At 39.5% G+C, this 13,434-nt stretch overlaps 1 protein-coding gene across 1 annotated transcript; it reads right to left on the bottom strand.

Annotated features, from left to right (window-relative positions):
- Positions 1–5,587: 5,587 nt before the first annotated feature.
- On the bottom strand, positions 5,588–13,434 carry POLR1D (RNA polymerase I and III subunit D). Its single transcript, XM_032220471.1, has 3 exons — positions 13,311–13,434; positions 9,692–9,766; positions 5,588–6,488 (listed from the first exon to the last, which is right to left on the bottom strand). Exons 1-3 carry the CDS (start codon positions 13,334–13,336, stop codon positions 6,200–6,202), a joined length of 390 nt encoding a protein of 129 aa, XP_032076362.1. The 5' UTR covers positions 13,337–13,434; the 3' UTR covers positions 5,588–6,199.

The raw sequence follows: 13,434 nt of genomic DNA, 5'->3' as shown, positions 1-13,434 counted from the left end.
TCACATGTGTTCTGTAGTCTTGAGCACCATGGTTTTGGAAGGTTTTCTCTTCAGTAATTTTCAATAGCTAGGTTTTTATTGTATTTTACTCTTTTGTCTAGTTTTTTGTGCTTGGAAAAAAAATTCCCCCTTCATTCATAGAATGGCAACTTTCTGTCACCCATCTCTGACTTTTCTCCTTATGTCGGCATTAAAGCTGTCATTTACTTTTATTCCCTCCCTCCCTTCTCAATATTTGACAGCCAAAAGCCCTTGTCTGCTTTTATGGCTTTTTTTTTTTTGTTCACATTAATGACATAACCTGTGCAAAATGGCCACAGTTCTCCCCAATCTCTGCATGTAAAATTTGCAACATTTTTTTGAGACGGGTCAATGCCCATTTTGGGGGGCCTTTTCTTTATGTGAGGACCGTGTTAAAAGTTTTTGCAGATGTGAGCCATTCAGAGCGGTTTGTGACTGCATGCAGAGATGGGGGGAAAAGAAAAGACTTTGCTATTTTCTGATTGCCATAGTAACTCAAGCATTGCCTCTGTGTGTGTGTGTGTGTGTGTGTTTGTGTGGGGGGGGGGAGAAGGATTTTTTTGTTTTGGTTTTTGTGTGCTTTTTGGAAATGTTTTCTTTGGATTTCCCTCTTTTGGTTTACTAGATCAAAACAATTAGATTTGATTTCCTATGCCATCAAGCATTCTGCTGAAGAATATGGCACGGATATCGCCAAGTTACTAAGAGGACAATATGGCTTCTTTGTATAAAATAAAAACATCTAAATTTAAAGTAATAACTGGCATGAGTCTATTTTGTTCAGGATAATAATGACATTTCCCAAAAGTCCCTCTGCTACTATTTCTCTGGAGGACTAACAGAAAGTTCACTTTATTTGAAATATAGCAGAAGAAACTAAGACATTTAAAAAACAAAGTGGTGAATGATGTTTCAACAGGGTTAGGGTTAAGACTACAATTAGCACAATCATATTATGGAGTAAACCCATTCAGATACTATTAAACTAGAGAAATTATTTCTAGAACATGCATAACATGGGATTTGAGGATAGGAATTGATAAAATATAAAGGAATATACCTCCATACTATCCCAATCAGCATAGTCCAAATCTCATTTATTGAGTTTAGTATAAAGCTCTAATGTGCGGATGCCAAACTCACGGCTTCATGTTGCCATCACATGAGGTTTTGTGACATTTTTTCCATTGGCAAAGCTGGGGTGAGTGTGGCCTGCTCTTGACACATCTGGTCTGCGGGCTGCCAGTTTGACACCCCTTTGTAATGTGATGTGTTTCAGCTTGGGTTGGCATGTTACATGAATGTACCCAGTCACTATCATTTGCAGACCACCATTTATGACATAAAGCAGTGATGGCTAACCTTTTTGTCTTTGCGTGTCAAAAGTGCGTGCTGGGCATGATAGCGTGTGTGCCCACACCCATAATACAATGTGCAATGCAGTGGTGGATTGCAGGCAGTATGCCCCAGTATGGGTGTATTGGAGCCTGCCCAAAGCACTGGATACCATTCCAGTACGGTGCTCCGGAGGGCACACCCGCCCGCCCGCCCTCTATCTTTTAAGGCTTCTGCGCTTCCGTGCATCCGCATGCTGCGTACAGCACCTGCGCGACGCTCTGCTGAGCATCTGGAGCGTCACAAAGGCTCGTGGAGGAGTAATACGCATGCTGCACTTGTCCCTGTGGATGCCACCAGGCCCTTTCTAACCGTACCAGTTGGAATGGGATCCGGAACACACCATTGGTGCACGGCCACCCGTGACCCCCCCATATCCCATTTAGCGCCTAGCAGGCCTTCCTGAATCCTCCTGGGACCAAAAATGGGTGTAGGGGGAGCATCACACACCCCGCACTTCCCCCCTGTGCTTGACTGTGCTATTATAGGAGTTATGTCAGCCTTGTATGCAACTTTATTCCTCTCTAGCATTCATCTCTTGTTCAGTGATGTATTTCTACCTCTCTAGGATTTACCACTACCTGCTCCTGTAAGACACTTCCTGTTCCTGTTAGATATATATCGATGGCTTGTGTAGTGTTTTGCAGAGACCCGAAAATCAGCTGGCTGGCAATGCATGCTTGGTGGAGCTCATCTGGGGCTTGGGTGCCAGCAGAGAGGCCTCTGCGTGCCACCTGTGACACATGTGCCATAGGCTCGCCATCACGGACATAAGAGTATTCTATGTATCATTTGGGTTTATTTATCTGCAGTACATCAAGCCACTCACACTAAGCTCAATGGATTTGGCCTAAGTCTACGTTCCCTTTTCTGAAAGCCTATGCTGCTGAAATCCATTGAGGCCACACGTGTGTGGTGGCTAGCTATAAAGCTGGAAAACTCAACTTATGAAGTCCTGAGCAACAGTTCCTGAGTTGATTAACAGAGGGATAGACTTGAAATAGCTTTGCTTCTTTTGCATCTCTGGGGAATAGGGATTCATAGCTTTCAAGAGATACTAAAGAGTTAAACTGCTTTGTGGGCAAATGGAATAATCCTCATTTTTTTTTCCCTTCCAAACTCAGCTCTGTGTTTAAGCTTGATTGTATTGACACCTGCACTGGGAGGAGGGTGATGAGATGCTCTTCTTTTGTCACTTATAATAGCTCATCATTATTGTTCTAACGTGCTTTTAAAAAGAGAAGAAAGGGCGAAAACCCACGAAACCCTAATCTTCCCCCTTGGTGCTGGTGACAGTCGACAATGGTGAGATAGTTTGTTTTTCCCCAGTTCTTCTCTTACCCTGTCCCTTAACCTCCCATTGTCCCCACAGCCACAATATAGTGGCCTTGCCCGGCTGGTTAGGGTGCAGTTTCTTGTACTGTACTGCCCCGTGCTTGATTGTTTAAATCTTCCTTATTCAACTTTTTTTTTCAACTGTTCTGAAGATTTACATTTTTAATGGCTCATTTATGTAATCCCATAAATAGAGGAGCAGCAAAAGCAGCCCCCACATCACAAATGAGCGAATCGGGGGGCCTAGGAGGAAAAAAAAAGCCGCTAGTGGGGGTCACCAGGGGTCTCAGCTGCGGAGGCCTTGATTGGTATCAACCCTCATAGCCACTGTGGCAATGGACTTAAGACCACCCAGTCAGCCCCCCAAACGGTGCTTTGCCAAGGAACAGGACGAAACTTCTATAGTTCCCTATTTATAGAGTTCTGCCGCAAAGACTCATTTACCTTATTGCTTTGACAGCTGCATGTCTCCCACAAAAAAAAATGTTGCCATGATTAACTTGCTTTTCTGCTAGCAAGCAGCTGAGGTTGTCAGGGTTTCCTCACATTTCTCTCTCCCCCCCCCCCCCACCCCCCGTTTCCTTAAACACTATATCACTAGGCCTGCTGTATTCCTTTCTGTAGAGTCAGTGAATTTAACCACCTGTCCAACGATGCAGTTTGACTTCCTGGATAGAAAATTAAAAAGGAACTAATATTTGATGACTCTCCGTTCTTCTGCTCTTTGCTGCAGTACAAATCTTGTGGAGACCGTGAAATACGTTCAATCGGTTTACAGGGGTGGAGAGAACGGATAAAATGGCAAGTTGATGAAGCTAGTTTATCTTTAATAGCTTGTTCCATTCTCAGTGCAATTCTACCTAAATTGTAATGTTGTTTTGATTCCATCATTGATTTACTGTGAGAGGCAGGGAAGTATTAAAGCAGTTCCTTATATCAGTTGATCTAAAATGGCTGTTTTGAAAATTTTCAGAGGCCGCACTATGAATATGATGTATTTACAATATTTCACCTGACAATATATACAATTGAAACATGTAGTGATTAAACAGTATGGCATGTATATTTTGGCAACCTTCAAAGTATCTGTAATATTAGGATATGTAAGAAATGCAGCTTTTGATTTGAAATCAATAATCCAATTGTATAAGGAATTAAAAAGCTGAATAAAAATTAGTATTATGTGAAATGGAATATACAAAATTGGAAAATAATTGGGCCCAGTCTTTAAGAAGCTAAAACATATTTTCCTTAATTTAACAATAAAATTCTTTAACAGAAATTCTTATTTTTATCTATTGAATGCTTCAATTGATTTTTTTTAAAGGCTGGATATCAGATATTTTTTGTGCTGGCATAAGTAACTTTAAGATGTTTTAACTGATATTTGGTTTTGTCTAATTTTAGCTTTTATTTCAAATGACTTGTTAATAATATCATAAACTTATAAACATGATGGTGAAATATATTCCTAAAACATAGAATCTGCCATTTCATGAAAACCTTGGGCTTCTCCTCCTCCAAGTCATGGACATGGCAAGGAAGGTAACTGTATGTAAACTGAAAGAAACCTATCCCGATATTAAGAAATGGTTTCAGAATATGATTTTTAGCTATTTTTTGAAAAGGGTTTATGCTAGCAGGTGCTAAAGCAGCAAATAAAATAGGGTAGCAAGATAAGGAATAGGCTACTTTTACACACCGCACATACAAAATACTTGTTATCTCTTATTTTATAACCTCAAGTGTTGGGCTCTGACCAGAATATTTTAATGAAGCTTATTGTGGAATATTGTGTCAGTTGAGAAGACAATTGAGGAAGGGATCTTTCAATTCTTGGACACTTACGGTAGCTGATTCGTAGAATGGTTACTTGGCACATCTACCAATAGGCAGTACTAAGCGTACAGCACATTTGATACTAGCAAGCTTTGTGGTTTAACATTTGTAGTGGTTTTAGCATCTTGACTGATGCTTACCCTTCTCTCTGTAATCTGCCAGCATCTGAACTATCAATTACTGTATTACATAATGATTAGTTTCTCCTACATACTTTTCTTATTCTTATTTTATCAATTTCCACCAGAAACAGAATCTGTCCTCTTGTTTTTAGCTGTTCTGAACTGCAGTTTAAAAGGCCTGGCAAATGTTAGCAGTTTGTAATTATCATTTCACTTCATCAACCTTGTATTTTATATCTCAATCAGAGTTTTTTTCCAACTGTCCATTCTTCTCTAATAAAGAATGTTTGATTTTTGAGTTTATCAGTTATTTACTATTCATGCTGTGTTATCAGTAAAACTGAAGGTGGATTTATACTATTATGCTGAATGGATGTGAATTTTAAATGGAACAGACACAAATATATGCTGAAACCAGTATGGTACCTGCAGATAGCTGAGGATATTTTCACTTTTATTTCAAGAATGATTGTCACTGACCAATTACTATCTAATTTCATTATTTGCAGGAAAAATACTTGAAATATAATAAAGTATCCATTATATAATAAGAAAATCACAGAGTTTGACTCAACTGTAGAAATTGCAATTGCCAATGTTGAACATCCTTCTGCAATTTACATATTCAGAATTTTAAAAATAGTACTCCTGAGATACAATTTTAATTCTCAATACAGAAAAAAATGCTTCATTGCATTTATTAGCATTGAAATGCACATCATTTTTAAGTAGATGATTTCAAAAAACTTTACGATCAGGAAAAAAATTATGAATTCAGACATTTGAGTCAAAAGAGAACTTATTCACGTTGGTGTTGGGAAAAGTAAATCCATACATAATTTTTTAATGAAATGAATAGACAGATATTTTTCACCCAGAGTTCCATGTCCCCACAGGGAAGCTCTTTTATTTAATTAACTCAAGCTAAACAATTTATAATGTTTAGATACCGTGTAAATCTTTTTTTAAATGAAAACTACGTTAAATATATTCAAGTTGAATAAAGTGATGGCCTAGAGAATTATCAAGATCCATATCTAAGAACAAAAAATAAATTAAAATTGTATTAGGAACTTTTCTGAACAGCGTTACAAAGTGTATTTACATATTGTACTATATAGCAGGAAAAGATCATTTCTTACTGCACTGGAGTCAGTGGGAGAGGTTCCTTCTCTATGATTCTGATCAACATCAAACAGAAATCCATTCTCTAGGCAGTGAAGAAATATAGACAGCTGCCCCACACGTGGTCTAAGATAATTTCCAAAATATCTGAGCACAAAAGTCTTCACAATCATCAAAATTTAATTTGGGGTGGTATAGTAACAGAAAGGAAGCACAGAATCATTTTTTAGGTACATAAGGACTCAACTTTAAACTGTTACAACAGATATTTGTACTGAGCAATACTTTCAAATCAAAATTAAATGAACATTTCCCCAGAGTTAATACCTTAATTATATTCTTCGACATAATGTTTTTTTTCATTATTTGCTGGATCGCTTTTCATCCTTGTCCTTTGTGTTCTGGTTCCTGTGCTTGTGCCTGTGCCTGGGAGGAGAGTAGCTGACTCGTCTCCTAGACCGAAAACTAGGTTTGTAAGGATGGAGTCTGTGTCTCTTTGGTTTGGTTTCTTCCCTACTCTGACTTGGCTCAGATTCCTTATTTTCTTCTTGAAGTTCCTGTTCTTGGTCTTGCTCTTTAGGTGAGTGCAATGTGTTCTTAAGAGTATTAATGAGAAATCTTTTATTTGTACTGGCAAGGGGGCACTTCATCCTGCGAAAGTATCAAAAAGCAGTAATATAATATCCAAAATGCACAAAAATTAAACATTATAAACATACAAAATGGGTACTACAGCTAATTTTTTTTGGCTTTCCTTGTATGCCACCTAGTGTAGACTTGAAGTACAGAAAGAAACAGTCAAGACACATGCATTTTATTACAGGGTTGCCCCCCCTTCCCAAAATCAAAGACTCAATTTCTTCATTAAAAATTATAGAATATCTAGTGACATCTGTGCATCTGTTACAAATGCAATTATAGTTATTCATGTGACAAAATAAATTCTAATAGAAGCATTTGCAACAATAAATTTGTTATGACATAAACCTTTGTGCTTTACTGTAAAAGATGTAACAGTTTTTCCTCGGCTATACTCAAACAAGGAATTTAAATCTGACATGCTTCAGCTATTCAGCTATACCCAAAACATTCTTATAAACCATTTATTTTTCTAATATTTGGTACGTAATTACTTTCATTCTTAGACATTATGAAATTAATTACCAAAATTGAAATTAAAATAATTGCAAAACAATATTATTTCAGAAGTGACAAATATGTCACAACTACCATGTTTCCCCGAAAATACGACAGGGTCTTATTTTCTTTTTACTTACAAAATATGGCCTTGGGCTTATTATAGGGGAGGGCTTATTGTTTTGGGGTTGCTGGACGGCTGCTCCCTTGCGAACTGGCTCCCGAAGAACAAGGCACAGCCTCAGGGGAGAAGCAGCCATGAGGTGACCAAGCCTGGCAACTCTAGAGCAACCCAACAACCATAGAGTGTACTCCTAGAGCAGCCGCTGCTGGAAGACTCGGCAGCCAGGTTTTGGAGTTTGGAACTGGAGATGATGTTATGCTTGGAGCATGGCGGCGGCAGCTGTTGCAAGGAGAGCTGGGCCCAGACATGTTGAGGATAGGAGGCATACCTGCTGGAGGCAGAACAGGCGCTCGCACAACCCCCTTCTCCAGCCGGGCAGAGCTCCATGCACTAACCTAGCGAGTATCCCTAATGTGCCAAGCCGCGGGAGCTGGGGAGCAGGCAGAGCGCCATGTGGCTTGGCGCCTTAGTGATACCCCATAGGTCAGTGAATGGTGCGAATGCCAGTTCGCAAGGAAGCAGCCGCCTGGCAATTCCCCCTTCCGGCCAGGAAGAACGCCACTCCCCAACCTAGTGGTATCCCGAAGGCGCCAAGCAATGTGAGCACCTTTCTCCTCCCCGGCTCCTGCGGCTTGACGCCTTCAGGATACTGCTATGTCGGTGAGCGGTACTCTGCCTGGCCGGAGGAGGGTTGTCCAGGGGGTTTATTTTCAGGGGTGGGCTTATATTTTTGCCCACACGAAAAATGTGGCAAGGCTTTAGTTTCAGGACAGGTCGTATTTTCTGGGAAACACGGTATTAAAAATCTCAAACAGGCTATTATCAGACAAAATTACTATTTTCAGAGAGGGAATATCTTCTATTTCCCCATGGTGCCAAAAATATTAACTAGCGCTAGATGGAAAAATAGACTTATTGGCTCCTTTTAAATTCTTATTTCTTGATAAAAGACATCACAAGTATTCCAACTATCTGAGTTCAGAAAGAGGACCCCTTCTTTTTGTGAGCTATTTGCTTATTTGTTGACTATGCAACCATAGCGAGTTGACAGAATGTGACAATTTCGTGTGATTTATTTTCAAGTACTAAAATGGCAATCATATCATGTCCTGCTGATTATTATGGTGCAACTAAGGATTCCAAGAATGTAGGATTAATTACCTGAGTATTTTGATGTGATAAAATTAGGGCATCCAGTAAAACCTGTTTTTACAGCTCATCAATCCCACAGTAGCTACAAGGAGTTTTCACTGGATACGAGTCTATTACTTAACTGAAGAAACAAAGAGCTAGCAGCATCCTGAGAAAGTCTTAATAAAATTGTTTCTACCCTTGCAATCACATGCCATAAACTCATCCAAGAATAACAGCGTTACTGGAATCTCCAGGATACCAGTATCATCTACTTCCATTGTAAACATAAGAGCTTCTGATAGGTGGCCAAGTGAGACCACTTGAAACAGGAAGAATGGAATTATTTAGATACATTCCCTTCTTTTTCTTCCTATATAGCAGTAATGGCGAACCTTTTGTGACTTGCGTGCCAAAAGTGGGGGGGGGGCAGTGTACGGGCGTGCCACACCCATAATGCTATGCGCAAGACCCGTGCGTGCATGCGTGCACTACCAGCGCTCCCTCCCATTTTGGGTGTGCCTTTTTTGCCCACCACAGGCTTCAGAGGCTTTATAGGAGCCTGGGGAGGGCGAAAACAGCCTCCCGCACCGAGGCCCTCCGGAGGATTCAGGAGCTTCCCTGAAGCCTCTGGAGCACGAAAAACCGGCCCTATGGGCAAACTGGAAGTTCGGGAACAGACTTCCGGTTTGTTCATAGGGCTGGTTTTAGCTTTCCGGAGCCTTCCAGAGGCTTCCCTGAAGGCTCCGGAGGGCAAAAAACAACTCTACGAGCAACCTGGAAGTGACTTCTGGTTTGCTCATAGGTTTGTTTTTTGCCCTCCGGAGCATTCAGGGAAGCCTCTGGAAGGCCCCTGAAGGCTCCGGAGGGCTAAAACCGGCCCTACGAGCAACCCGGAAGTATGTTCCCGAACTTCTGGTTTGCCCGTAGGGCCGGAAGCTCCTGAAGCCTCCGGAGGGCGAAAAATGGCTCAAAAGAAGGCCGAGGTCAGCTGGCCAGCGTGCGCATGTGTGCTGGCCAGCTGACAGGGCAACGCCTCGCATGCCCGGACAAATGGTTCTGCATGCCATAGGTTCGCCATCATGGCTATATAGCATTCAAGTGGACATTCATATATCTCTGCTTTCATGTTAGAAATATAGAAATATTCTAGAGAAATATTTTACCAGAAAATGTGTTCAAATGTTTAAGACAAATACAGCTAGATTATATGCAGCTGAATACAATAAACAATGAGCAACGTCATTTTCAAACAAGAAAGACTTCACATAAAAGAAACTAATTCTTATTCTTAGTTATGTGTCTACTTACCAACAAAAAATACTATATTTTAATCCACTGGTGAAGAATTTACATGACAATGCTCACTATGCATTCTTACTTTAGTCCCTAGTGAGACTTATTTATTAAGGCACATTTGAAATTGCAGTGTACATTACTATATTTAGTTTGAAGAACTTACCAGCCCATGGGCCCCATTGTTTCTGCTCTGGTTTTCCCACGCTTAGCTTCTGTCAATAGCTCTTCCACTGCCTTCCTAAATATTAAGAATAAATATTAATTTAATATATCTTCCAAAACCTTTGGTATGTGAATATGTTTCTTTCATCCAACAGTAATGCAGATCATTACAATTCACTCAAACTGCAGTCCCTAAATCAAAATCAAACTATAATAATTAAATTCAGATTGCAAATAATTATCTTTCATGTTCTAAATCCCTTGAATCACTGGACAGACACTTATGGTATTTATCTAGAGAGTCTAGAGAGCCAGTTAGGTATATGATCAGGTGCCAATCTACAAGCAGCCTAGAACTTTAATCCTCCCTTAGGCACAGAAACCAAATGGGTAACTTTCTCATTCTTTCTCAGGTCAAACTCCCCTCGCAGAGCTTTTGTGGTGGAAATATAAGGATGTAAAGATATGTTCAGATTTCTTTTATCTCATTTGAGGTGCCCCTACTTGATTTTTCCTCCACTTGATACATAGAGCTATTCAGGAGAAGGGGATACAATTATAAATTGGGGGAAAACGTTTTAATTTTAATGAAATTGGTTAAAATCTCATATGGACACAAGGAAACCAACAGACAGATTGGAAATGGTAATATATTGTGATCATGAATAATTTGCCCAATATTGGGTTTTTGCGTGGATTAATTAGAATGATAGCATAAACTTTTATTCCACTTACACTACTTATCCTTAATGTAACTTTATAGGCTGGGGATAAGGTACCCACAAGATAAGATAACCCAAGTACATCTCCTTAAAGTATCTAATTTTTTATAGTCTATTTTTAAGTGGGAAGTTGCAATGCTGATCACTAAGTTTTATTTGCAAGAATATATCTATCTTTCTCACAGCTCTCTAGGCACTGATACAACATTCACCTGTAATATGGAAGGTGGAGTCACCATACACACCTTACTTTACTTGCTACCTAATTTATCAGCCATCTGAATCCTTTGCTCTCTTTTTCTAATCCCGATCTTAATACTAATTAATTGTGGAAAATTGATTTTAATCTAGATTGTTCTAGATGTTGGTGGAAGCTTTAATCGTTTAATTGTTATCTTAACATTAGGGCTGAGGCATTTCTGTCAATTACAATAAAAAGTTTTAAATTGATTTTGGTATAAACAAGAGGCTAAACAAAAAGGTGTGTCTTGACCCCTGCCCTTTATCTACTACACCTAGTTTTTCAGCCTTCCAAAAATGTCACAGGAATAAAAAGGCCTTCAAAAAAAGACTTGTATCTTCTGATCTCAAGAGGAAAAATACCTCCTTGCATGCTTTAATATACAGATATATTTTATAAGAGAACTATGATCGTTAATGTGTATGCCACCATTTATAAACCCATTTATCTCTTTTAAGAGTTAAAGTAGTCTGCAAAATAGAATGAGGGTTTTGAGAACAAAAAAGCATTTCAGACTATGTTAACATTTAGCTCCTTTATTCTTTCCTTCCTAGTCAATTGTTCTCTAGCTCTAAATGGATCACACTGGAGTTATACTACTTGCCAATACTGTATCTTGAGTATATCAGTCCAACACATGCAACTAATTGTTGATGGGATACAGGAAACAGCATCTTGGCTTACAAGGTGGCTCTTTAGATACCAGATACCAGGATGCATAGAGTATGGTTTAAATAAAACTGGGCTTTAGCTACACTTGGGGCATACCAGTAAATATGTGGCAACTTTGACTCATATTGCACCTTACATTAGCAAAGGACGCTACATGTGACATAAGCACAACCAAAGGAATTGCACTATTCTCCACCTTTTCTCTTACTAAAACACCTGCAAGTTACAATTGATCAAGGTCATACTTGGCAGTCTTTATGAATCCATCTATTGACAACCATGGCATATAGAATCTCAAGAAAAAAGGACCATCAGATTAAAGGAAGTGGAAGATCCTTGTTTAAAATGTTATTTCTGTAGCAATAGGTAAATACTACTCTACATAAAATCTGTGCTGGATTTGTTTTCTAAGACATTATGTCTCCCCCCCCCTCTTTTCTATGCCAGTTAAAGAATTGGGATTGTTATCTTTGAAGTACACCACAAAATATTTTATATGAATGACAAATACAAATTTTCTTTACAATTGCTGGATATTGGCAACACTCATTTGGAACTCTTGTCTGTATATGGCAAATGCTCTATTATAGTCTTGTATGTTATTTTGGAATTTTTTTGTTTAATTTTTCTTGTTTGATCCCAATCTGAAGTTCTCTGTCAGCTATTTCCTACAACATTGTTTGCATGTTCCTATTTAAAGCTGTAAACATTTTACACAATAGATTTGCTTTCTCCTTTTGGCAAAATCTGATTGTCTTATATCTTGTGAGTCCAAAACCTCTTTGGCACTAGATGTATTAATTGTTTATAATTCTGCAAGTTGTACAGTGTTGGATTTGTAGCATCAATAATATGAAAAATAATCCCCAGGACTTTATCTTCTCAATCTATCAATCACATTTATAATCAACTGCAAACACATTAAATAGCTGTCCCAATTCCTGATTCTCCATATATTTCCTATAAATAGCTCTACATTTGCAGCATAGTTAGAGGGATAGAATTGGAATAATTCAGTTTAGACTTTGTAACTGTTTTATCAATTAGTCACTGCAAACTAACAGGAATCTTTCAATTTATATTGTTTTATTTGTTTCCTAGAACGATTTGATAGCTTATTAGTAACCCTGACTATCACCAAATGTTGTATCTTTTTATTCTTGATGCATGTATTATCCTTACGTACACTGAAAGCATATGCACTAAAGACAAATTCCTTGTGTGTCCAATCACACTTGGCCAATAAAGAATTGAATTCTATTCTATTCTTTTATAAAAAGTGGCACCATACCCCCTCTCTTATTTTAGGAACAGTATTTTTTTTAAAAAGCACCACTTTAATCTTTCACTCCCACTTAGGACTCAATATTTCTATATGGACAGGAAAGGACACCAGGAATTTGATCCCAGAGTTAAGGCTAGGCAATTGCTCAAGGCCTCAAGCAAAAATCCCGGGTCAAAAACTGTTCTAGGCTGCAATTCCCTGATGACCTGCAGCCTTAATTCTGGGAAGCCTTTGACCAGCCCACAACTAGACGGTTAGTCAAGTGAGGCAGGATCACTTATTGAGTAATAGAACAATTAATCAGTGGAAGAACTTGCCTCCAGAAGTTGTGAATGCTCCAACACGGGACGTTTTTAAGATGCTAAATAACCATTTGTCTGAAGTGTAGGTGTAGGGTTTCCTGCCTAAGCAGGGGGTTGGGCTAGAAGACCTCCAAGGTCCCCTCCAACTCTGTTGTTCTATTGTATTCTAATAAAACAGACCTGCCACCGCTCCAGGATAATCGGGTGCCCGTGAAGCCGGGGTACAATAACTATAATCCCTTGGCCTGGTTGGAGGATGGTGGAATTTGTCCTCCCAGTCATCAGGCCGGCACCAGGTTAGAGAAGGGTGCCGGCTCGCGCTCTGGTTGGCACTTAGCCGGCGGGCATGGCAAGGGGGCATTAGCGCTTTCCGTCTTCCCGCCGCTTTCCAATCTTACCTCTCCAACTCAGCATCGTCCGCCATGGCGGGCAGCAGTCGAGGAGAGCCGCGCTCAAGCTTCCACCGCCTCCATCTTGCTCCTCTTGCCGGAAGCGCAGCGGCAGCTTCGCGAGCGCGCGGGC

This window comes from Thamnophis elegans, chromosome 6 (genome assembly GCF_009769535.1).
Source record: "Thamnophis elegans isolate rThaEle1 chromosome 6, rThaEle1.pri, whole genome shotgun sequence".
Taxonomy (NCBI): domain Eukaryota; kingdom Metazoa; phylum Chordata; class Lepidosauria; order Squamata; family Colubridae; genus Thamnophis; species Thamnophis elegans.
Note: the sequence above shows the minus strand (reverse complement) of the source record. Positions and strands in the feature narration are given on the sequence as shown.